General features: G+C 44.2%; 1 protein-coding gene across 1 annotated transcript in view; it reads right to left on the bottom strand.

Annotated features, from left to right (window-relative positions):
• COL24A1 (collagen type XXIV alpha 1 chain) overlaps nucleotides 1-25,366 on the bottom strand; it is a 261,918-nt gene that overhangs the window by 73,863 nt on the left and 162,689 nt on the right. The window contains exons 27-34 of the mRNA XM_069737975.1: nucleotides 22,716-22,769; nucleotides 19,826-19,879; nucleotides 13,750-13,803; nucleotides 12,432-12,476; nucleotides 10,700-10,744; nucleotides 8,684-8,737; nucleotides 5,448-5,501; nucleotides 3-56 (exon numbers count right to left, since the gene is read on the bottom strand). Coding sequence (XP_069594076.1) covers nucleotides 3-56; nucleotides 5,448-5,501; nucleotides 8,684-8,737; nucleotides 10,700-10,744; nucleotides 12,432-12,476; nucleotides 13,750-13,803; nucleotides 19,826-19,879; nucleotides 22,716-22,769 — 414 coding nt within the window. The remainder of the gene's footprint in view (nucleotides 1-2; nucleotides 57-5,447; nucleotides 5,502-8,683; nucleotides 8,738-10,699; nucleotides 10,745-12,431; nucleotides 12,477-13,749; nucleotides 13,804-19,825; nucleotides 19,880-22,715; nucleotides 22,770-25,366) is intronic.

The following is a 25,366-nucleotide window of genomic DNA, read 5'->3' as shown; positions in this document are numbered from 1 at the left end:
ACCTTCATGCCAGGATCTCCTTGAGGACCAACATCTCCTTCACTTCCAGGTGGCCCCTGTGTAACATTATATGATGTCAATACAGATTAATTCATCACTCATTTGTGAAGTCAGTAAACAAAATATTCAGAGGGATGACAAATCATCCATGGAGGGTCCAGGTAATGAGTGTTTCTACTTTCTGGTAAGCTCGATGCCATGAAAGGAGATTTTCTAACATATTGTGCGCTGTTTTGCAACGTTTCTAAACCAAAAAACAGTAGCAAGGTATTAATAAATTCCCACCACTAGCTGGAGCACAATAGTGAACAATTTCATATTGATCTCACAAAAATGTAGTTAATTTGTTGACTATTTTATGGAACAATGAATACTATACCACATGGCCCCATATGGCTGCCAACAGAGAAATGGAAGGTTGGCCCAAAGCCCTTTGGGTGTTGTTAATTTTCAAAAGGCTCGCTTTCTTCGCAGCCACGGTAAATGATGGCAAAGAAGTAAGAACACCTGTATGTGTCACTGTTATAAATTTCAGCAGGGTGTGGGAAAGTGTGTGCATAAGGGGGAACGGCGGTGTACTGGGGATTAGTTTCTTCAATTCTTGGAAATTGGTATTGAGTTGTGAACTCTAAGTGCCCCCTCTCATCTATGTCCACCCCTTAACACTAGAAGTCCCAGAGAGGGGCCATTTAACATTTCTACCTTTGGGGCTTGAAATTTCTGGGACTTCTAGTGTTAAATGGTCCGTGCACGCTCAATGAACTTGGTCTAATTTGCCAGATTATGCAATAGACAATCTGCAAATCACTATATTTATAAATTATCTTATCTTACCCCTGAAAAAATCAACCCAAAGTGCGGGCCACGAGGTGTCTCCTTTCCGTCTAACTTGCTCTGCACTGCCTGATGTCAAGTGTGGTCCATCTCTACCATCAGAGAACGCTACACAAATTACAGTAAGTGGGGCAGATCTTTGCAGCAATACAGTAAGTGGGGCAGATCTTTGCAGCAATACAGTAAATAGGGGCAGGTCATTGTCTCAACAATAAGTGGGGCGAGTCATTGTCTCTACAATATCTGTCAGCGTGTCATTGTCTCTCTACAGTAAGTCGGGGCCGGTCATTGTCTCTCACTACAGTAAGTGTGGGAAAGTCTTTGTTTCTCTTCAGTAAGTGAAACAAGTCTTTGTCTCTACATTAAATGTGGGGCGGGTCTTTGTCTCTCTACAATAAGTGTGGGGCAGGTCATGGTCTCTCACTACAGTAAGTGGGGGAAAGTTTTTGTCTCTCTTCAGTAAGTGAAATAGATGGGTGTAATGTCTGCTGCAGCGCAGTAGCACACAACCTCCATCAGGGGGTGTGGGTGAAGGAAAACAGGTACACTCACAGTGAATTCACAGAGCAGCAGGCAGAAGCCACTAGGTGGCGAAAGAGTAGTCAGAAAAAGCCGGGTCAGCAACAGAGAGGGAACGAAGTACCAGAGGCCACAGCAATATACGTGGTCAGAAACGAGCCAAAGAAGTCAGAGCCGATCAGGAGCAGGAAAGCCAGAGACACAAGACAGTCAAACAGGTCAGAGGACAAGCCGAGTCAAATACCAAAGGGTCACAACACAGAGAGCAAGTACTACAAAGAGTGAAGTCACAGGGGAACACAGAAACGGGACCTAGGTAAACGAGCAGAGGACAAAACTGGGTATAATGGGTCAGCTGCTCAAGCCAGAGACAGGAACTATAAATGACACTGCTTGTAGGTAACAGCGGACTGAAATAGCCAGACAGATACCAAAACGAGGCAAGGAAGATTAACCCCCACAAGACCATCCCAGGGAGAGAATAATCAGAAACAAACCACGGACAGGATCATGACAACGGTCTTTGTCTCTACAGTAAGTATCCAGAAGAAAAGATGGGCACACTGTAAACCCAATGAGGGAGGTGCTGGCTGGACATCAAACGTCAAATATGCAAGAAAAACAGCCGCACTCAAGTCTTGATTTCAATGCAAAAAGAAAAATTCTTTGTTTTTATTTAAGTGTACATGCACCACCAAATAATTTTCGAGGAGAAAGTAATAAACGATAGCGGACAACGAGGTATGCTACAGTAAGTGAAACAAGTCTTTGTCTCTACTTACTCCACAGTAAGTTTGGGGTGGGTCTTGGTCTCGCTACAGTAAGTAGAGACGGGTCATTGTCTCTCTACAGTAAGTGGGGGCGGGTCAGTCTCTCTACAGTAAGTAGGGACCTATCATGGTCTCTCATTACAGTAAGTGGGGGAAAATCTTTGTCTCTTTTCAGTAAGTGAAACAAGTCTTTGTCTCTACAGTAAGTGAAACAAGTCTTTGTCTCTACAGTAAGTGGGGTGTGGGTCTTTGTCTCTCTACATTGATTAGTATAGGTCTTTGTCTCTCTACTTTAAATGGGGCGGGTCATTGTCTTTCTACCATAAGTGGGGGCTGGTCATTGTCTCTCTACTGTAAGTCAGGGCGGGTCATGGTATCTCACTACAGTAAGTGGGGGAAAGTCTTTGTCTCTCTTCAGTAAGTAAAATGGGTCTCTTTACAGTATATAGGGTTGGTCTTTATCTCTTTACAGTAAGTGGGGGCGGGTCTTTGTCTTTCTACAGTAAGTGGGGGCGGGTCTTTGTCTTTCTACAGTAAGTGGGGCGGGTCTTGGTCTCTACAGTAAGTCGGGGCAGGTCATTGTCTCTCACCACGGTAAGTGGGTGATAGTCTTTGTCTCTGTACAGTAAGTGGGGTGAAGGTTTTTGTTTCTCTTCAGTAAGTGAAACAAGTTTTTGTCTCTACAGTAAATGGGGCGGGTCTCTTTCTATCTACAGTAAGTGTGGGGGGTATTTGTTTCTCTACAGTAAGTGGGGGCGAATCTTTGTCTCTCTACAGTAAGTGGGGGCGAATCTTTGTCTCTCTACAGTAAGTAGGGGGTCTTTGTCTCTACAGTAACTGGGGGCGGGTCTTTGTCTCTACAGTAAGTGGCGGCGGGTCTTTGTCGCTCTACAGTAATTGGGGGGATCTTTGTCTCTCTACAGTAAGTGGGGTCAGGTCTTTGTCTCTCTACAGTAAGTGGGGGTGGGTCTTTGTCTCTCTACAGTAAGTAGGGGGGTCTTTGTCTCTACGGTAACTGGGGGCAGGTCGTTGTCTCTACAGTAAGTGGCGGCGGGTCTTTGTCTCTCTACAGTAAGTGGGGGCAGGTCTTTGTCTCTCTACAGTAAGTGGGGGCAGGTCTTTGTCTCTACAGTAAGTGGTGGCAGGTCTTTGTCTCTCTACAGTAAGTGGGGATGGGTCTTTGTCTCTCTACAGTAAGTGGGGGCAGGCCTTTGTTTCCCTACAGTAAGTAGGGGGTCTTTGTCTCTCTACAGTAAGTGGCGGTGGGTCTTTGTCTCTCTACAGTAAGTTGGGGCAGGCCTTTGTCTCTCTACAGTAAGTAGGGGGGTCTTTGTCTCTACAGTAAGTGGGGGCGGGTCTTTGTCTCTCTACAGTAAGTGGCGGTGGGTCTTTGTCTCTCTACAGTAAGTGGAGGCAGGCCTTTGTCTCTCTACAGTAAGTAGGGGGGCTTTGTCTCTCTACAGTAATTGGGGGGGTCTTTGTCTCTCTACAGTAAGTGGGGGCAGGTCTTTGTCTCTCTACAGTAAGTGGGGGTGGGTCTTTGTCTCTCTACAGTAAGTGGGGGCAGGTCTTTGTCTCTCTACAGTAAGTGGGGGCAGGTCTTTGTCTCTCTACAGTAAGTGGCGGTGGGTCTTTGTCTCTCTACAGTAAGTGGGGGCAGGCCTTTGTCTCTCTACAGTAAGTAGGGGGGTATTTGTCTCTCTACAGTAAGTAGGGGGTCTTTGTCTCTCTACAGTAAGTGGCGGTGGGTCTTTGTCTCTCTATAGTAAGTGGCGGTGGGTCTTTGTCTCTCTACAGTAAGTGGAGGCAGGCCTTTGTCTCTCTACAGTAAGTAGGGGGGTCTTTGTCTCTCTACAGTAATTGGGGGGGTCTTTGTCTCTCTACAGTAAGTGGGGGCAGGTCTTTGTCTCTCTACAGTAAGTGGCGGCGGGTCTATGTCTCTACAGTAAGTGGGGGCAGGTCTTTGTCTCTCTACAGTAAGTGGGGGCAGGTCTTTGTCTCTCTACAGTAAGTGGCAGCGGGTCTATGTCTCTACAGTAAGTGGGGGCAGGTCTTTGTCCCTCTACAGTAAGTGGCGGCGGGTCTATGTCTCTACAGTAAGTGGCGGTGGGTCTATGTCTCTACAGTAAGTGGGGGCAGGTCTTTGTCCCTCTACAGTAAGTGGCGGCTGGTCTTTGTCTCTCTACAGTAAGTGGGGGCTGGTCTTTGTCGCTCTACAGTAAGTGGGGACAGGTCTTTATCTCTACAGTAAGTAGGGGGGTCTTTGTCTCTCTACAGTAAGTGGGGGGAGGTCTTTGTCTCTCTACAGTAAGTGGGGGCAGGTCTTTGTCCCTCTACAGTAAGTGGCGGCTGGTCTTTGTCTCTCTACAGTAAGTGGGGGCAGGTCTTTGTCCCTCTACAGTAAGTGGCGGCTGGTCTTTGTCTCTCTACAGTAAGTGGGGGCAGGTCTTTGTCCCTCTACAGTAAGTGGCGGCTGGTCTTTGTCTCTCTACAGTAAGTGGGGGCAGGTCTTTGTCTCTCTACAGTAAGTGGGGGCAGGTCTTTGTCTCTCTACAGTAAGTGGGGGCTGGTCTTTGTCGCTCTACAGTAAGTGGGGACAGGTCTTTATCTCTACAGTAAGTAGGGGGGTCTTTGTCTCTCTACAGTAAGTGGGGGGAGGTCTTTGTCTCTCTACAGTAAGTGGCGGCTGGTCTTTGTCTCTTTACAGTAAGTAGGGGGTCTTTGTCTCTCTACAGTAAGTGGGGGGGGTCTTTGTCTCTCTACAGTAAGTGGGGGGGTATTTGTCTCTCTACAGTAAGTGTGGGGGGTCTTTGTCTCTCTACAGTAAGTGGGGGTGAGTATTTGGCTCTTTACAGGAAGAGGGTGTAGGTCTTTGTCTCTGCTTTTGCTTTCCTGTTTGTCACATTGCACACAGGCGTAACACGGAGAATGGCTTTCATTTCAGGACAGGGAAGCCATTGGACATTGTCAGGTGCAATAAAAGCTAAAAAAAACAAGGGAAAGTAAGTCCCAGTTCCTATTGTGCTGGCGAAATACTGATCAAAAGGAACCACCCACTGAAAAAAGTGGATGGTAAGTTATAAAGCATGAGAATCGGGAGACTTTATGGACTAATTAGACGGTATGTGACTTAAAAGCAGTATTACCTTGATGTAGGGGATTAAAGTAGCAAGACTGTGCTTTACTACGGGTTTTAGGTGAATGGATAGATGATATATAGATGATATGCTTTTTAAAAAGACTGTGATTTACGAAGATGTATATAGTAATGGCTAATATTCTGATTTCTTACAAGCGATAAGTAGACATATAGGCTGAACTTACCTCTGGGCCTGTTTCTCCAGGTGGGCCTGCATCTCCTTGTGGTCCCTTTGGCCCCTAACATTTAGGACAAATCATATATCATACATTAATTTAGTGTAGTGTAGAGTATTTTAAGATCATAGTATAATGGGAAATCTGTTCGTTCTATGGCTTAGGCAATGTTCCTTTAATATTCGGAGGATAGAATAAACATGGCCATTGGCTGGAGCCCACAAGCGCTGCAGTATTTACAGACGGGCCTGTGGGGTCTGATGGGTTGGACCTGAGGACATTTGGTTTATAATTGAACAAATTATAAACATCTGGTAAAATTCTGGCAAAATGATCTTCAATGGGATTTGTCAATCTGCTATGAATTACTCCGTACACTTTGTGAATTCCTCATGAAAGGGATATTGTTCTTTAAATTATCAAGAAGCAAAGAAACTCTATTACAAATGGCAAACTAATCAATCTGCTTTTCTGGGTCATGGAGTAGTACAAATATGTATGGCAAAGTCATTGAGATTTGATAGCAAAACATTGCAGAGTTGCTTGTTTCCTTCCTTTATACCAGAGTAACCTCTCGCCGGCAGGCGCGGGTCAACAGTCATCGATCAAAGAGACAGCGTTTTACAGATGTGCTGCAGCCGAGTACAGTGACATGATTGCAGTACCAGCTATGAACACCAAGTGGCGAGCTGGAAATTCTTAGTTATAGTGTCTCGTTAAAGGGTTGACATTGACTTGTAGGATTGCTACTTCCAATAGGTGGCACTAGAGTTCTAGCGCTCTTCCTCTCTGAAGAGACAATTTGCATAATTAGCATATTTCCTATTGTGGCTTTAAGTCTCCTCATCTTGGCATGCTTAGCATGTCAATCTCCACAAGGAGAAATGATACTTCTTGGATATTAGTTATAGTGTGTAAGGCAGGATGTGCATTATAGTGGGCAGGAAACATGCTGCAAACTTGTTCTCTATTGGCTGTATCTTATGAGTATGATTATTGGAAAGCCTAAAAAAAAGAATACCTGCAAAGGCACAAATGAACCCATATATAGTCAAACTAAATGTAGAAGTAACACTAAGAGCTCCCTCTAGTGGAGACTTTAAATAGCCGAATTTCATAAGGGGAATCTGTCACCAGGTTTTGTTATATAATCTAAGAGCAGTATGATTTAGGGGCAGAGACTCTGATTCCAGCGATGTGTCACTTACTTGGAAGAGTAGAATTCACCTTATGCCTCTGTGAACTGTCTGCTCCTGTAAAGTACCCCGCCTAGCCAATTTTTTATTCTGCAGTCTACATTTAGTATCGCTGCTTGTGTGGTTTTACATAATTGTTAGCTGTTTTCAGCAGAGCTCAACTGCCCTGCAAATCTCCACAGTAGAAGATGTAATGACTAGAGAGTACAGTACTGAGCTGTGTTTGTTGCCTGCTGCTGACAGACCAGTGATCTGAAGGTGTAAATGCTGTTATGTTGGTGCATGTGGCAGATATTTTTCTTCTGTCATATGTGTAAACCGAGAGGAATATCCAGTTTCGCATCACTGATCTCTCAGCAGCAGACAACAAACAGCTCAACTCCTTTCATACACTGCCACATCATGTAGTGTATCATCTCAGCCTCTCTCTATCTCTATATAAAGCCCCATCCTGCAATATATCACACCTCTCAGCTCCTCTACATACTTCACCATCATGCAATATATCACTCCTCTCAGACCCTCTATATACAGCCCCATCCTGCAGTATATCACACCTCTCAGCCCCTCTACATACTTCACCATCATGCAGAATATCACTCATATCAGCCCCTCTATATGCAGCTCTACCTTGCAGTATATCACTCCTCTCAGGCTCTCTATATACAGCCCCATCCTGCAATACATAACTCCCCTCAACCCCTCTATATACTTTATCATCATGCAGTATTTCACTCCTATTAGCCCCTCTATATAAAGCCCCATCCTGCAGTATATCACTCCTCTCAGCCCGTCTACATACTTCACCATCATGCAAGATATCACTCCTCTCAGCCCCTCTATATGCAGAACCCATCCTACAGTATATCACTCCTCTCAGCCCCTGTACATACTTCACCATCATGCAAGATATCACTCCTCTCAGCCCCTCTATATACAGCCCCATCCTACAGTATATCACTCCTCTCAGCCCCTGTACATACTTCACCATCATGTAAGATATCACTCATCTCAGCCCCTCTATATACAGCCCCATCCTGCAGTATATCACTCCTCTCAACCCCTCTACATACTTCACGATCATGCAAGATATCACTCCTCTCAGCCCTTCTATATGTAGCCCCATCTTGCAGTATATCACTCCTCTCAGCCCCTGTACATACTTCACCATCATGCAGGATATTATTCCTATCGGCCCCTCTATATGTAGCCCCATCTCGCAGTATATCAATCCTTTCAGCCCCTCTATATACAGCTCCATCCTGCAGTATATTGCTCTTTTTAGTTACCAGCACATAGGCACAATGCTGCTTCCAGGTATAAGTTCTGCACTGTAATGGAGGAAGCTCCGATCCTTTGCGTATTATCAATCCTCACAGGAGCAACTCTGTTTTAGAAATGTCCCACAGCAGCGCTATGCTGGCAGGAAGCGGGCTGAGAGACACTTCACTTCGCATGATTGTCCATGAGCTGGGACTACATCTGAACTTTTTCAATGGCCACTGGAGGGTAGATAAGAGTCTGGAAGGGTATCCTTAGGGGTGATACACGCAAATGGGGCAGATTTTAAACAATTTATTATAATGTCACAAATTAATAAATATATATGTCTATTATTATAAGACCACATTGTGATTTTGGGAATAACAATATAAGGTGTAACCGTACATAATCATCACTGATTGGACAGTGTCACTATATATTCGGCCACGCACCTTCCTAGTACTAGTACGTCACGCACACTTGTTCGTGTTTTGGCAAGCCTGGTACAAAACTCACTTTTTGCAAGTTTTTGCACAAACTGCAACTTTTTTGGGATTAGTTTACACCAAAACTGGCATAACGTGCTTGATAAGTGGGGTATGTAGAAATCATATGTCAATAGGCACAGTGGATTGTTACATCGGCTTGGAGCTTGTATGTTCTGTCTATGCTTCAGTGAGGCTTGATTATAAATGTAATGTGCGTATACATTGCATATATTGGGGATATACACATAGCGAGAAACTAAAAATCAACAGTTTAATATAAAAGATCGAATAAACATACTGCTTCTCCAGGCGGACCCATGTCTCCTGCGCTTCCAGATGGACCAAGTGTTCCCTTGAAGGAAAAAGAAAACCAGTCAGTGTGATGTACCAGTAATGGTGGAGAAGTAGTCTCCAACCTGTTTCTGTCAGGGCGCGCTGGGGGTTATAGTTCCAGTTGTCGAGCTTGTGGCATCCGAAACACTATGTTTATGGTGGTGATCAGTGAGTGTTTTAGTCATTCCGCAGGCTAAAATCTACTCCATGGCTTATGGACCAGGTGAAATCACCGCAGCTCTCACGTCTTTCATCCATAACATCTTATTTTACTGACAAGTTGTCATCTGATTATTAGTCAAAAAGACCTGGGGGTCTGTCAGAAGATTTGGTTTCCCTGAATGATAATGGTCTGCTCTACTGTGCGTTTTGTGCCAAGAAGAATGACATGCGTTAACAACATAGAAGGGGAAATTTGGCACTGAAATGATTAGATAAAGGTTGCTTGTGCATTATAATCCTATTATTTCTTCCCACGATTCGGGTATACAGATAATATCATATCCGAATGTCTGGTGCAGAGTGGGACTCGCCGTGCAATGACGGTGACACAATATCATGTTATTTACCTATTAAAGGGAATCTGTCAGCAGATTTTTGCTACCTCATCTGACAGCAGCGTAATACAGGCAAAGAAAAGCTGAATTCAACGATGTATCACTTAGTTTACTGGGCGCAGACGATCTGACACAATCAGAGCTTTTAGATTTAGCAATGAAGCAGAGCTGAGGAAGCTAGCCCCGCCCACACCGGGCTCTGCATGTACAAAGTCCATAGACAGTGAGCTGCTTATCACAGAAGGGGGTGGAGTCGGACCAGGAGGCACACACTGCTGTGTCCAGGCAATGATAAGCTCCTGGGGTTAAAACAATCATTGCAGGAAAACAAAAGCATAGAGCTTGATAAGAGAGACATCTCTGAAATCTGTGTTTTAACCCCTACCGTATGCTTTCTTCACGTTTCATAGCAAAAACCTGCTGACAGATTCCCTAAAAAAAAAAAACTAAAGTGTAACTCCCAAAATCGCTATTTCTTTTGGTCACCTTACCTTTCCACACCCAAATAAATAAAAATAAATACATAAAATAAAGACCACTCAAGATGTCCAGTGTAGTCCTAAAAATAGTTAAAAAAATACAGGTCAAATTCCAAATGAAATTGCTGGGGGGGTTTTTTCAGTCGCACAGCAGAAAGATTTTTTTCCAGTTTCAAATATATGGGAAATTAAATTCTGCCATTGAAAATACTATAAGTCTGTAAAAAAAAAAAATACAAGCTTTCATATGGTTCTTGGAAGGTGGTGGTGTTTAAAAAAATCAAAAATCAAAAGCCAAAAAATTGCCTAGTACTCAAGGGATTAAGTTTTAAAAAAAAAACCATAAAGCCACATTTCCCCTACTGAGTGAATGTCTATGGGGCCCACATTACGAAAATGCCCTATATTGAACCATTTCTCGATTTCTTTTATGTCATACCAGAAGCTGCTACTAGGGGGAGCTCAGATCCATTGGCTGTGGCTCCACCTAGTGGTAGAGGCATGCAGGCATAATGATAACGTTCAGGGACGGGTGATATTAATGATCAATTCTAAGGTAGGCAATCAAAATGACATCTCTATTGGTCTGACAACTTGGCACCCCCCATGGAGAAGGTCCCACCGCTGCCAGAAGTACACATTCTATGGAGCCACTGTGTAGTGGCCATTATTGGTACTGCAGCTCAGCTCCAATTGAAGTGAAAAGGAGCTGAGCTACAGTATGCAGGAACGTTCACTACGGTGTACAGAGCTGTGGTGTCTTGGATTTATACATAGTTTACTTCTACCTGCTGAAAGACCTGCTAACAGGGTGGGGGTGCTGGATGACAAACCCCCCAGACCTGTCCTGTTATCAATATCAAAGTCTTGAACATCCCCTTTAATTGCATGTCACCATCCTTAACATCATTTGTCACATTTTGCAAAATTTGATGTGATACTTACAGATTTTCCTTGTTCTCCTCGTTCTCCATGACTTCCCACCTTTCCCTATATAATTGAAGGGACAGGTTATATAAGAGTATCAGGACAGAAACAGTAATGATACAACAAATAGTACAGTGGGCGAAAGTGTCGGCCCCCTTGATATTGTTCCAGAAAATGAAATATTTTTCCCAGAAAATGATGGCAATCGCACATGTTTTGTTACACACTCGTTTATTTGTGTGTAATGGAGAGGACGTCTGAGATCAGCCGCAGCCCGGACCCCTCTTCATGGTCAAAACGTCCGATGGCGGGGACAATGAGGCCAGCGCTGATTGGATGCCGGGCATCACATATCATACGGTGACAGTAGAGTGACATACCGGCTCTGGCTTGTCAAGGTAAGGAGGCTAATTCGCCGTGCAATGCTCCTCTGGGAAATATAATATGCAAATTGCCTCTTCAGATGGAAAGAGGACTTGAACTCTATAGCGCCACCTGTTGGAAGTAGCGATCCTACAAGTCACAATCAACCCTTTAACGAGTCTTGTAATATGACTTGATAAAAGCAAAATCAGAATCTCAATTTGCAGACACTGTGTTTCGGGCTGTTGGTCTCATCAGTGCAAAATATGAGAACTAATTTGGCTAGGTAAGAGGCATCTTGTTTATTGAAAATAAGCCTATTATTTTGTCATATAATACGAGCACGAATGCTCAGGAAGCGCAAGCTGTAGACCACGCACCAGGTTACACCCTGTATCACACTGAGAATCAATGGTCGTCAGAGCGATGGGAGAGTCCGGTGACATCTGCACTAACCAAAGGGATGTAAGATCTAAGCATCACATATGTCAGATGACATACATGTTATGCTGGAAGCAGATCTTGGGGATGGAAATAAATCATTCATCGGAGGCAACAACAACAATGGACATTATTCCATGGCCGTTCACAAATGAGGACTATCGTCAATGCACCTTAACAAGCCATAAAAGCCATAAAGCCTACAGTATATATATATATATATATATATATATATATATATATATATATATATATATATATACGTATATATATCAACTCTCTGTATTATAGAAACATGCCTACAAGAGAGCAGCAAGCAGTCTGTGTGGACAACTGTGAAAAAAAAAATTGTCCTCTGCTGGAGGTTGAGCATTAATATCGTGACCCAAGAGCTTCAAGCAACACCTGGGAATCTTATAGTCAATGTATATAAATGCGCTATCATACAGAATGAAGGGAACTGCCCACAGTAGCATCTATTAGTGGCTACCCTGTAAGTCAGTGTCTATCTCATTAACGAGGCTTAAAGGAGTTGTCTACTACACAGACGACCCCTTTTTAAAATATTTTATTCACCCTTGTACAATAAAAACACCATATACTCACCCACCTCCAATACCAACGCCATTCCAGCAATGTCAGCGCTGAGTCTCCCAAGGCTGTGACACGTGAACCCTGCAGTCAATCAACAGCCACTAATGGGCTGCAGCACTCACACCTCCTCCACATGTCACGCGAGCCTCAGGAAATCTGGTGCCGACACTGCTGGATGGGAGGTGAGAATAAGGTGTTTTTATTTTACAATGGGAAATTTAATATTTAAGAAGGCGATGTCCTAATAGTGGACAACCCTTTTAAGGTATTTTTCCGGTTTAGGAATATACGTGTGGATGTATCACCATGAGGCATAAAGTAATATAATTGTTTGGTTGTAAAATTTACTTACGATACGTCCAGGAGGTCCCTTTTTTCCAGCTTCACCCCTTTCACCCTAAAGAATGAAATATTACAATATTTATCACGTTCGGACTAAGAGAACATTATACACTGCTCAAAAAAATAAAGGGAACACTTAAACAACAGAATATAACTCCAAGTAAATCAAATTTCTGTGAAATCAAACTGTCCACTTAGGAAGCAACACTGATTACCAATCAATTTCACATGCTGTTGGGCAAATTGAATAGACAACAGATGGAAATTATTGGCAATTATCAAGACACCCTCAATAAATGGGTGGTTCTGTAGGTGGGGACCACAGACCACATCTCAGTACCAATGCTTTCTGGCTGATGTTTTGGTCACTTTTGAATGTTGGTTGTGCTTTCACACTCATGGTAGCATGAGATGGACTCTACAACCCACACAAGTGGCTCAGGTAGGGCAGCTCATCCAGGATGGCACATCAATGCGAGCTGTGGCATGAAGGTTTGCTGTGTCTTAGCGTAGTGTCCAGAGGTTGGATACACTACCAGGAGACAGGCCAGTACACCAGGAGATGTGGAGGGGGTCATAGGAGGGCAACAACCTAGCAGCAGGACCGCTACCTCAGCCTTTGTGCAAGGAGGAACAGGAGGAGCACTGCCAGAGCCCTGCAAAATGACCTCCAGCAGGCCACAAATGTGCATGTGTCTGCACAAACGGTTAGAAACCAACTCCATGAGGGTGGTCTGAGTGCCCGAAGTCCACATATGGGGGTTGTGCTCACAGCACAACACCGTGCAGGATGCTTGGCATTTGCCACAGAACACCAGGATTGGCAAATTCACCAGTGGTGCCCTGTGCTCTCCACAGATGAAAGCAGGTTCACACTGAGCATATATGACAGAGTCTGGAGACACCGTTGGTCAGGAGTTGGCGGATGCTTTAGTCCAGGTCTGGGAGGAGATCCCTCAGGAGACCATCCGCCGCCTCATCAGGAGCATGCCCAGGCATTGTAGGGAGGTCATACAGGCATGTGGAGGCCACACACACTACTGAGCATCATTTCCTTGTATTGAGGCATTTCCACTGAAGTTTAATCAGCCTGTAATTTGATTTTCCACTTTGATTTTGAGCATCATTCCAAATCCAGACCTCCGTGGGATATTAGTTGTGATTTATATTGATCATTTTTAGGTTTTACTGTTCTCAATGCATTCCACTACGTAATGAATAAAGATTTACAACTGGAACTTTTCATTCAGTGATATCTAGGATGTGGGATTTTAGTGTTCCCTTTATTTTTTTCAGCAGTGTACATTTGATCATATCGTATCGTTTACCTTCAACCCTGGGCTTCCCTGATCTCCTAGCGGACCATCAGGACCTCGTGGACCCTGAGCAAAAAGATTGAATAGTTATGGATCAGTGATAACAAATAAACAGATAAGGTACCAGTGACATAAATGATCATTTCATCTTAAAAAAAAATCTTAAAATTAATAGATCCCTGCAAAAATTGTAATTCTGGCAAAAATTGTTTAGTTTTCCTGCAGCGCCACCACTGGTGAGATCAGTCTTTCTAGCTGCTTTTTAACCCACAATTACATTTATGCAATCTATTTTTTATCAATAATTAATATATCCACTTTAGAGCTGTCTCAGTCCACAAATCATTGCAGTAAGTAAAGCCAATTAGCAATATAATCGTTAAAATGGCAATGGATGATGAAGGTGATGCTGAAGTGAAGAGACATTCCATGGGGAGACATGTAATTAGTAGTTAGCAGGTTCATACAAGCTCTCCAGGAATGCAACTTTCCATTTGTTTGTAGACTGCGGATGGAAGAAAGTGCACGGTACGTTATGTATCAGACATGAAGAACTGGGCACCATTAGATCATCACCAGTCATGAACAGTCCGTACACATCATAAATCTCCTATCTGCTTTTATCCAGAAGCTACAGAAGTTTGTTTTCTTTTGAGAATTTTACATTTCCATGGGAACGATGTATTTATGGCTGCGCTCAATGGGGCACATTTATCAAAACTGTCTAATTCTTACATGGTGGAAATATATGGTCTCCATACATATTACACTAATGACAGTCGAACTTGCTGATATCGGTGGCCTTGGCCAACAGACTATTGTGTATGGGGGCCTCCTGAGATAATGAACCACCATGAGCGATTTCAGATCATTGATCCTTTTATTCTTGACAAGTTACGAGTCTGGCAACGGCTCCCCCGTAGAAAACACAGAAGTGCTTGAAGAGTCGAGAGAGAAAGCTGGTGATTCAGCTGTACGTTTGGCCGGCCACTATCTGTGGCCCATGACGCTATATATATATATTTAAAAGTGTTGTCATATTCTAGGACTGTTCATTCTAAATTTATGCCACCTATTAGTTGGCTTACTTTCTGCATTAAATGTCACAACTACTTTGGCACATTTTTTGGTGCATTATGTTGCACATTAGGCCATACCCCTTCCTCAGTAAGTCACACCCTTCCAGTGAGGCCATCACTGATGGTGTCCATCCTGTGATCGATCCAGCACTGCCAATAATCTTATTGTTCTGAGGTTATGATGGAGCATAGAAATAGAATTGACCAGCACAGATGTCAATGTAGCCTTAGATGGCTGTCAGCATGTTCAACCAACAAATATCTCTCCCGATTCCTCTGTAGACATACACGTTGGGTTTAGAGAGGGGAATAAGTCGCTCCAGACACCTGTGGTAGCAACTTATCCCACCTGGAACAAAAGAATCAAGAATTGAAATTAAATATGTCCGATCCCTTCCTCCACCCAACATCATCTGTCAAGGGAGTGTTGAAACTCCCCTGGATACACCAACAAAATTAGCAGGTTAGGATGACTTATCTAATTTGGAAAACTTCCTAAGTGAAAACCCAAAATCTGTTGGACCCAGCTAAGGTCTGTGTTCATGATCCAAATTGAGGAAAGAGGAAAAATAAACTACTGCTACCTAAGGAAAGTGTTTGCAGTATACACCACTTTACTTGTGCCAGGTGAAAGGCCCCCTTCACTTGGCAGTGTCATGTGACAGTTTTCACACGTACCGGAGACATTTGCACATGTAGACCCAAGTGAACGGGTCAACGCACATGTCAGTGATCTTCCACGAACATGTGTTCATGCGCAAAACACGCTGACATGTCCATTTTTTATCAACAGCATGGGTCGCAAAACGTCCCACACACATGCACACTGATGACACAAGGATGACATCCGTGTGTCATCAGTGTGCCTCGTACTGGCGCCCGGTGCTGAAAACAGCTCACATCATTGTCCCCTGCTCTGCTTGTGATCAGCGCGAGCATGGGACAATTTTGAGAGTTGCAGTAAATGGGGTAAGGGGGAGATGGATATAGTCAGCTCACCAGTGTTCATTCGGTTCCAAGGTCCATCCACGCACAGAGCCACCCTGATCAAAAGCGTAGTAGTCGATTACAAGAAGGAAAAAAAGGTTGTCCTCAGCGTAGAGATTCATGCTGTTAAAATCTCAATTTTATTTAGGACATTCTTAAACATAATTTTAGAGTTGTGCAACTAATGGGGCCCCTGTTAATCAACCTGATTAACAGGGACCCCATTAGTTGCACAAGTCTAAGATTATGTTTATAAGAAAGTCCTAAATAAAATAGAGATTTTAACGGCATGAATCTCTAAGCTGGAGACAAACTTTTTTTCCCCTTAATGTTGAGAGTTGTATTCAAGTGTAAAATTAAGAATTAAATTAAAAAAAATCACATTATACTCACCTTAACATCTAATTCTCTGAATCCATTGTCCCCTATAAACAAAAATAAAAACCAACAATATCCCTCACCTGTCCGAGGTTGAAAATTTACCTCAATTCACAGGCGTCGGCTGATGGGACTATTACTCCCATCAGCCTTCGTCTGTTGTCGCTTATAATAGTAAGAGCAGGCTCCGCTGATGGGAGTGTTCATCAGCCAGTGCCTGCGCTGTAAATAAATAAATAAATAATAAAAAATATTATATGGGTTCACTTCGCTGCACCGTGAGACTTTTTCTCACAGTGCTAGCGGTGATCTCACTGAGGTCACCGCAGTTCACCATGAGGCCTGGTCTCGCTGCAGTGAGTCATTCTCTCCAGCTCTTCAGCATGAGCAGTCACCTGATCTTGGCAACACTGCGAGGCCGGAATGGAAATCCCTGGGGCTGAAGGAACCAGTAAGTGTAGGGATAGTCCATTGTTATGAAAGGTAATTCAGTACCACAATGGACATAGAGGTCAGCGCACATACAGTGACCTGGCAATAACCCAAAAAACAAGAACGAGCTCTGAGACGTGGGAACTCTGTTGACCGCAATCCCTAATCCTCTCCAACCACACTAAAGGCAGCCGTGGATTGCGCCTAACGCTCCCTATGCAACTCGGCACGGCCTGAGAAACTAGCTAGCCTGAAGATAGAAAATAAGCCTACCTTGCCTCAGAGAAATACCCCAAAGGAAAAGGCAGCCCCCACATATAATGACTGTGAGTTAAGATGAAAAGACAAACGTAGAGATGAAATAGATTTAGCAAAGTGAGGCCCAACATTCTGAACAGAGCGAGGATAGGAAAGGTAACTTTGCGGTCAACACAAAACCCTACAAAAACCACGCAAAGGGGGCAAAAAGACCCTCCGTACCGAACTAACGGCACGGAGGTAGACCCTCTGCGTCCCAGAGCTTCCAGCAAGCAGAAAAAAACAAATTGACAAGCTGGACAGAAAAAAACAGCAAACAAATAGCAAAGAGGAACTTAGCTATGCAGAGCAGCAGGCCACAGGAACGATCCAGGAGGAAACAGGTCCAATACTAGAACATTGACTGGAGGCCAGGATCAAAGCACTAGGTGGAGTTAAATAGAGCAGCACCTAACGACTTCACCACATCACCTGAGGAAGGAAACTCAGAAGCCGCAGTACCACTTTCCTCCACCAACGGAAGCTCACAGAGAGAACCAGCCGCAGTACCACTTTCCTCCACCAACGGAAGCTCACAGAGAGAACCAGCCGAAGTACCACTTGTGACCACAGGAGGGAGCTCTGCCACATAATTCACAACAGTCCATGAGGAAATAGGAGAACCTGGAGGAATCCCACGCAAACACGTGGAGGACATACAAACTCCTTGCAGATGTCCTTCATGGAATTCGAACCCAAGATCCCAGCGCTGCAAAACAGTTCTAACAACTGAGCCACCATGCTGCCCACATTGTATTGGCCATTGAGTTTAGTGACTATCGAAAAACAAATTAAGACAAGGAAGGAGATTTTAAGGGCACGATTTTTGAGACAGAGAATGGATTTCTTTGGGAAAATGTAATCCACTGATTGAATTCTGTTACTTTGGTGTATGTGGCGTGGGGGAGGGATTCATATTTGGACTTTAGCACCTAAACTCTCTGGCATCTTGGTACAGTGTCCCACCATTGATAGTTTCTAGTCCGTTCTTAATTCCCTTACTTCCTCCTGATTACAAGTATCCAGTACCTCTGGCGCTGACGTGTCTTCCTGCACCACATCTGGATTAGATGCGATCTCTGCATGACTTACACACATACACAAGGCCATTTCCAGTTTTATAGCTCAGTCATAAGCATTTGATTTGTGCAGCTTCAGAGAGGGTCACTTAATTAGCTTGCACTCTGTGTCTAATTAGCATCTTTCTCTTGGAGTCTTCTAAGAACATATTCCTAAACAAATACATCAGCTTTTCAATTACGTCTGACAAACAGGCCGCCGCTAGCAGGGTACAAATAGTTTACAGATCATTCTTCTTTACACTAATCATAAGATTGTATAGAGAATCTTGTCATCGAGGACTCAAGTCACAGACAGAGACATCATCGCCGCTGACTGACATTCAATGGGAAGTCAAGCTACGGAAAATCCTAACTATGTAAGGACAGCCAAGACCAAAAAGTTGCCCATTGGAGGCTTTACCTTTTGGATCCTGCAAGCATCAGTTGGTATTGCTGTAATCAACAAGCAAAATACCTTAAGGGGTTGTACCAAGATCACTAGGGGACACATTACTGGATCTCCCACCAATCTGGAGACCAGCGTTCTGGAGTGCCTTGTTCAAATGGAGTGATGGTCTCATATAGTTCAGCCCCATAGACAAGGAAGGGAGCAGTGGTGCGCATGCAGGACGATGGCTCTATTCATACACGAGCCCCGTTCTTAAGATTAGTGGTCTTGTGCCAAGACAGATGGGGGACACATTACTGGGACTCCCACCAATCTGGAGACCAACGTTCTGGAGTGCCTTGTTCAAATGGAGTGATGGTCTGAGCCCCATAGACAAGGAAGGGAGCAGTGGTGCGCATGCAGGACGATGGCTCTATTCATACGCGAGCCCCGTTCTTAAGATTAGTGGTCTTGTGCCAAGACAGATGGGGGACACATTACTGGGACTCCCACCAATCTGGAGACCAGCGTTCTGGAGTGCCTTGTTCAAATGGAGTGATGGTCTGAGCCCCATAGACAAGGAAGGGAGCAGTGGTGCGCATGCAGGACGATGGCTCTATTCATACGCGAGCCCCGTTCTTAAGATTAGTGGTCTTGTGCCAAGACAGATGGGGGACACATTACTGGGACTCCCACCAATCAGAAGAATGGGCTTTTGGAGTGCCTTGTTCAAATAGAACGATGGTCCCACATGCATCAGTCCTATAGACAATAAGGGTGTGGTGGTGTGCATGTCGTGCCATTGTTCCATTCATACGGGGCATTTGGGAACCCTGTTATTGAGATTGGGCTGGTGGGATCCCCAGAAAACAACATGTTATCATCTTTGCTCTGGCAAGGCAATAGCTTACATTCTTTGTTACATAGATAAATAGCTATACAAATTGAAAAAAAAGACAAGACCAAGCAATTATCTTCACTTGACTCGATTCCGTCTCACATACGAAGGTCTCAATCATGGAACCCTCCCTTATTATCTCAATAGGCCAGCGTTTTGAAAACGTTTGTCTAAAGCTCAGATTCAAAGCGAAGTATAGTCATTTATATCAAGAAGAGGGCCAAAGATCTGTGGGCTTTTTCTTATGAAGGAGGGTGCCATACATGTTACTACCCCTGTTTTACCTGCTACAAATATAACTTAGGAAAGGCAGAAAGTCACAAGGACTGAGTCAATGAACTCCAACATTCTCTACATCTTCCATTCTTACCTTTGATCTCATCCTGGTTTACTTTAGGAATATGGAGAAATTGTGGTCAAATTTACATACAGATGGACGGCATAAAGATACATCATATGAACCCAATCTTTTCCAGCTCTTCAGTCACTTTCTAACACAACTGAAGTGGCTCTAGAGCCTCAAGTTGGAGAACCTTGACCTGAATTCTATAGATTGACTTATACTTACCATTTGACCCTTTGGACCTGGTATTCCTGGTGTTCCCCTTTGTCCTGTAGGACCCTATGACAAAAATACGGAATTTGGTCATTTTATATATATATATATATATATATATATATATATATATATATAATTATCAGAGAGAACCAATATGTTTACATGTAAGCAAGGGCAGTATCAATATCCGCTAGATTTCTAAAACTTAACATGGACAAAACAGAATTCATCATCTTTCCCCATCTCACGCGGCCCTCCCCCATCGAACCTATCCATTACAGTAAACGGCTGCCCACTCTCCCCAGTCCCACAAGCTCGCTGTCTCGGGGTAATCCTTGACACTGATCTCTCCTTCAAACCGCATATCCAAGCCCTTTCCACTTCCTGCCGCCTTCAACTCAAAAATATTTCACGGATCCGTACATTCCTAAACCAAGAATCTGCAAAAACCCTAGTCCATGCCCTCATCATCTCCCGCCTCGACTACTGTAACCTCCTGCTCTGTGGCCTCCACTCGAACACTCTTGCACCCCTCCAATCTATTCTAAACTCAGCTGCCCAACTAATCCAACTGTCCCCCCGCTATTCCCCGGCCTCTCCCCTCTGTCAATCCCTTCACTGGCTCCCCATTGTCCAGAGACTCCACTACAAAACCCTAACCATGACGTACAAAGCCATCCACAACCTGTCTCCTCCATACATCTGTTACCTCGTCTCCCGGTACTTACCTACACGCAACCTCCGATCCTCACAAGATCTCCTTCTCTACTCCCCTCTTATCTCCTCTTCCCACAATCGCATACAAGATTTCTCTCACGTATCCCCCCTACTCTGGAACTTTCTACCACAACATATCAGACTCTCGCCTACCATCGAAACCTTCAAAAAGAGCCTGAAGACCCACCTCTTCCAACAAGCCTACAACCTGCAGTAATCAGCGATCGACCAAACCACTGCACGACCAGCTCTACCCTCACCCACTGTATCCTCACCCATCCCTTGTAGATTGTGAGCCCTCGCGGGCAGGGTCGTCTCTCCTCCTGTACCAGTTGTGACTTGTATTGTTCAAAATTATTGTACCTGTTTTTATTATGTATACCCCTCCTCACATGTAAAGCGCCATGGAATAAATGGCGCTATAATAATAAATAATAATAATAATCTTACAGCTATTAGATCTGTTTTCCTAGTAGCCAATAAATATCGCAAATTTATAATCATGAGTCTGGTTTACTCACGAGAAGGGCGCCCCCGACTCCTCCTGCTCTTTACAGCACATACAGTGAAGAGCAAAAGGATAATAATGATTTGAACTTTTGACTTTGAGGCTCCATATCTCACCACCCACTACTGCTCTGAAAGTGAGATTACCATAATTTTATAGACAGTCATCTGGGCTATTTCATTCACAAATTTGACTTGCAACTATTTAGCATATGATTAGTTATGCAGATTCTTGTCATGTCACTGCATTGTTATGGTTTTGCGCCTGGTGGTGGAAAAATCTTTTTCTTCCTGTATACTACAAATTACAACCTATTCTCACATTCCCTAATAACTCAGTGTGTTATTAGGTGGATTTTTAAACAAAAGGTCACTGGTTCGAAATGAGAAGCGGCCATGAAGATAAATCATCATTTTCCCAAGAAAAGAAAAACAGCATCATCCAGGTAATTGACAGCGGTCTCTTGGCCAAGAAATTGCCAAACTGCTTCATGCGAGTGCCATGACAGTTCTAAGAATACGAAATTAAGTCCTTTTATCCATTCAGAAGCCAAAAGGTGGACATCTAGGCAAAATATCGGCGTCAACAAGACGGCTCATCCCAAGGTCTATCAGTTCTGGTGCGACAATCATGGCAGTGGTAGTGGCTCGTATAATAGTGAGATCACAGATGTCCATGCAAACACCGTGAGATGCACATTACACAAGTCTGGAATGGTGGCCCGAAAAAAAGATGAAGAAGCCTCAACTTCAATATTGTTATAACAAGCGTAGGTTTCAGTTTGCAAACAAGTACGAATAGTGGACAGTAGAAGATTGGAAATAGGTGATTTGGAGCGATCACATGAAAGTCAATAGACTAGGTTCTGATGGGTGCAAATGGGTCTCAAAGAAACAAGGGAAAAAGGGGCTAACAGATTGAGAAATTGAAGGAAATTTCAAGTTCGGTAGAGGAAGCCTGATGACATGGGGTTGTTTCACAGCCAAAGGCATTGGATACTTGACCATGATCAATGGTGGTCTCAATGCTGAGCTATATGTGAGTATCCTACAAGACAGCTTACTTTGTACACTCGAGTACTATGGGTATGAAAAGGATTACATAGTGTTCCAGCAGGACAACAACCTGAAACATACAGTGAGGTTGGTGAAGAAATGGTCCAATGACAATGAAGTAGAGGGGCTGGATTGGCCCCCGCAGATCCCAGACCTCAACCCAATCCAAAACACTTGTGAGTAGAATTGAAGAAAAGCTGTATACATACCCAAAATCGAGTAATATGCACCAACTTTCAGAACATGTAGAAGAAACCTGGGATCAGATTTCGATCAACACATGTTTGAATCTGATCGAGAGCATGACCAGAAGGATTCAGGCAGTGTTGAAAGCCAAAAAAAGATTTACAAAATACTAACAAAATAATAAAAGTTAAACATTTAGATCTTTAGGAGCAAAACAGTAACAATGCAGTGACAAGAATCTGCATAATTAATCATATGCTAATGAGTTGCAAGTCAAATTTAGGTATGCGATAGCCAAGATGATTGTGTATAAAATGATGGCAGTCTCAAGTTCAAAACAGAAGTGGATAATGAGATATGGATCCCGCACTCAGCAGCCGCCTTAGGCGCGGGAAGAGGAGGATTTTGATTCCATTCCTTGTCTATCACTTACTGGTAATCCTGGTGGACCAAGAGGCCCAGGTATGCCAGGGGGTCCTGGATAGCCCTAAAATGATAAGTAATATTAATAACAATACAAAATATAGCACTTATGCAATATATATACAGAGTGTCTTGTATATGTTACACTATGTGTTGATTTCTATAATTTGATTCAGTGTTTTCATGCAAAAAAGTTGTGGTGAATGTCAACTTGGATGGATATGCAAATTGCCTCTTCTGAGAAAAAGAGGACTTAAACTCTATAGCGCCACCTGTTGGAAGTAGCGATCCTAAAAGTCACAATCAACCCTTTAACGAGTCGTGCAATATGACTTAGGATAAAAGCCAAATCAGTATCTCAATTCGCAGACACGGTGTTTCGGGCTGTTGGCCCTCGTCAGTGCGAAGCATGAGAACTAATTTGGCTAGGTGAGAGGCTCTGGACTGGGGTCTAAGGTATTGCACGGCGAATTAGCCTCCTTACCTTGACAAGCCAGAGATGGTATAACACTCTCCATAAGGAGAAACGATACCCCTTAGAACTTGGATGGAGAAAGACAGTGAGTCCTGGCTTCTTCTCCCACACAGAATGATTGACAGCCTTTCCTATGAGTCAGTCTTTAGGGAGAGCTGTAAATCACCCAGCGAGAGCAGGGTCAGGTCTCCAGGGCTTTTTCCAGTAAACAGATTTTTCATGTCTGTACCCCAGTGTGAGTGCGCGCAGATTACATATGGGTGCAGGGAATGTCTGTTGCATCTGGGTGCAGTACATTTATCAAATACATATAACAACACATTACATTGAGAAATCACAGATGGCGCATTTATAAAGATGGCGTGAAGTATTTGCAGTGCCCAAGAGTCCTGGTCGTTGCAGTAATGTCGCTCTTCCACCAGGGGGAGTGATGTTACGTCTGATGGCACCAAAGGAGTTCACCTTACCAGGTATCACAGTCACAAACACACTTCACACTCCAGTCCACCATGGGGAAGTAACGGTTCTATCCACTAGGCCACTCCTCACATAGGGTAAAACTGGTGGGTTGGTTAGGAAGTTAGACAGAGTCAGAGTCAGAAGGAGTCGGAGGAGAGGGGAGTTCCTGGCTGGAGACCGACGAGGAAAGGTCTCCAGGTCGAGCTGGCTGGGGTGATCCCTGGTCAGATCCAGACTGAAGTCTGAGGAAGAGAGGAGAAAGGAAAGAAGGACACGGAGCTGCGCCTGCAACCCATGAGGCAGCATCCTAAGTAAGGACAAGAAAGGAAATGTGCTGTAGTGAGTGAGCAAAGAAGTCATAGCAACAGGAGTGAAACATCGGTGGGAGACCAGCTAGAAGCAGGCTGCCTCCTTCCGAAGTGCAGACCCGGTGGCCAGAACACCGAGGGAGTGATAGACTCTACGCTTTACTTCAGAGACCGGCAGGGCAGTCAATTCCAAGTTGGCTGTCCGACCTAAACACCTAAGCAGACACGGTGGCAATTGTGGAGGAGGGGCGTCACTAGGGTCCCCATAAAATAGCCTCAGGCCACCACCGTCATACGGGTTTGTCCTATCCATCTGGGGGACAGAGAGAGAGAAGTAACAACAGTGAGGACCTTATGGTAGCTAATGCAAGTAGGGACCTACTACGTTACTGTGCGCAAGGGGAAGGCTACTGATTTCCACCTGGATAAGGGGACTCTGGAATTGCTATCAGACCGGCCGAACCCTGCCTGCCCTGTTATCCGGCACTCTGGACTGTGGATGCTGAAGCCTTCAGTAAAGGTAAAGAGACTGCACCCATTGTGTCCTCGTCATTTGCCGCGCCTTACATCTTCCACCATCATCATCTACACTTCTGGGAAGCCCTGGGGAAATACTTCACCTGTGGGAAGGTATACCATCTAGCTGCCATAACACCACCCCAGCGGACCCCTAAGCAGCGTCGGTCACTCTGACCGAATACCACAGGTGGCGTCACAAACACTACCGTTATCTATGAACTCTGCCTTTTATTGGGTGCCCCTCATAGGACCACGGTCCGGGTCGGGCCACCGTGACATCCTCGCTGAGGGAACTGAAAGACCCGGGACCGGGTACCCCATTGCCCTTATGTAGGGGCGATCCATATTCAAGTTGTGCATAAAGTGAAAATTCTGTTGTCGATGTGTATGAATGGGACTGGCTTCAAGGGGTTGTCCAGGCTTGAGGTTCAAATCTGAAGTCACTCTATGTGAATGCAAACTTGTGAATTTTCAGGATTCTCCAGGACCGGCTCCAGGAGAGGGCAGGCGCATGACCACAAGTATGCGATTTACATACATGTGGTCACACGCCGACTAGACGTGAATTGAGTGAGACCAGAGAAGTCTAGTTGGAATGTGGCCAGAGCTATTCAAATTGTATACTTGCGGTTACATGACCGTGCGCTGTTGGGGCTGGTGAATCCTGACAGCACGCAGTGTGCGCCCTGTGAGGATTTACCAGTCTGTAGTCACTGAGTGACTGCAGAGTGATTGCAGACTGGACAAAACCTTTAACTAATGAATTAAACCTGGCTGCCAGCCCACTTCATACACATTACTGGTCAAAAATCGACAGATAGTGATGTAAAGGAAGCTTTCTATTGTGTTGAGGCTAATTTGGAAGTTGAGCTTAATAACACAAGTCTATTAGTAAGTTGG

The sequence above is a fragment of the Ranitomeya imitator genome, chromosome 8 (genome assembly GCF_032444005.1).
Source record: "Ranitomeya imitator isolate aRanImi1 chromosome 8, aRanImi1.pri, whole genome shotgun sequence".
Taxonomy (NCBI): Eukaryota; Metazoa; Chordata; class Amphibia; order Anura; family Dendrobatidae; genus Ranitomeya; species Ranitomeya imitator.
Note: the sequence above shows the minus strand (reverse complement) of the source record. Positions and strands in the feature narration are given on the sequence as shown.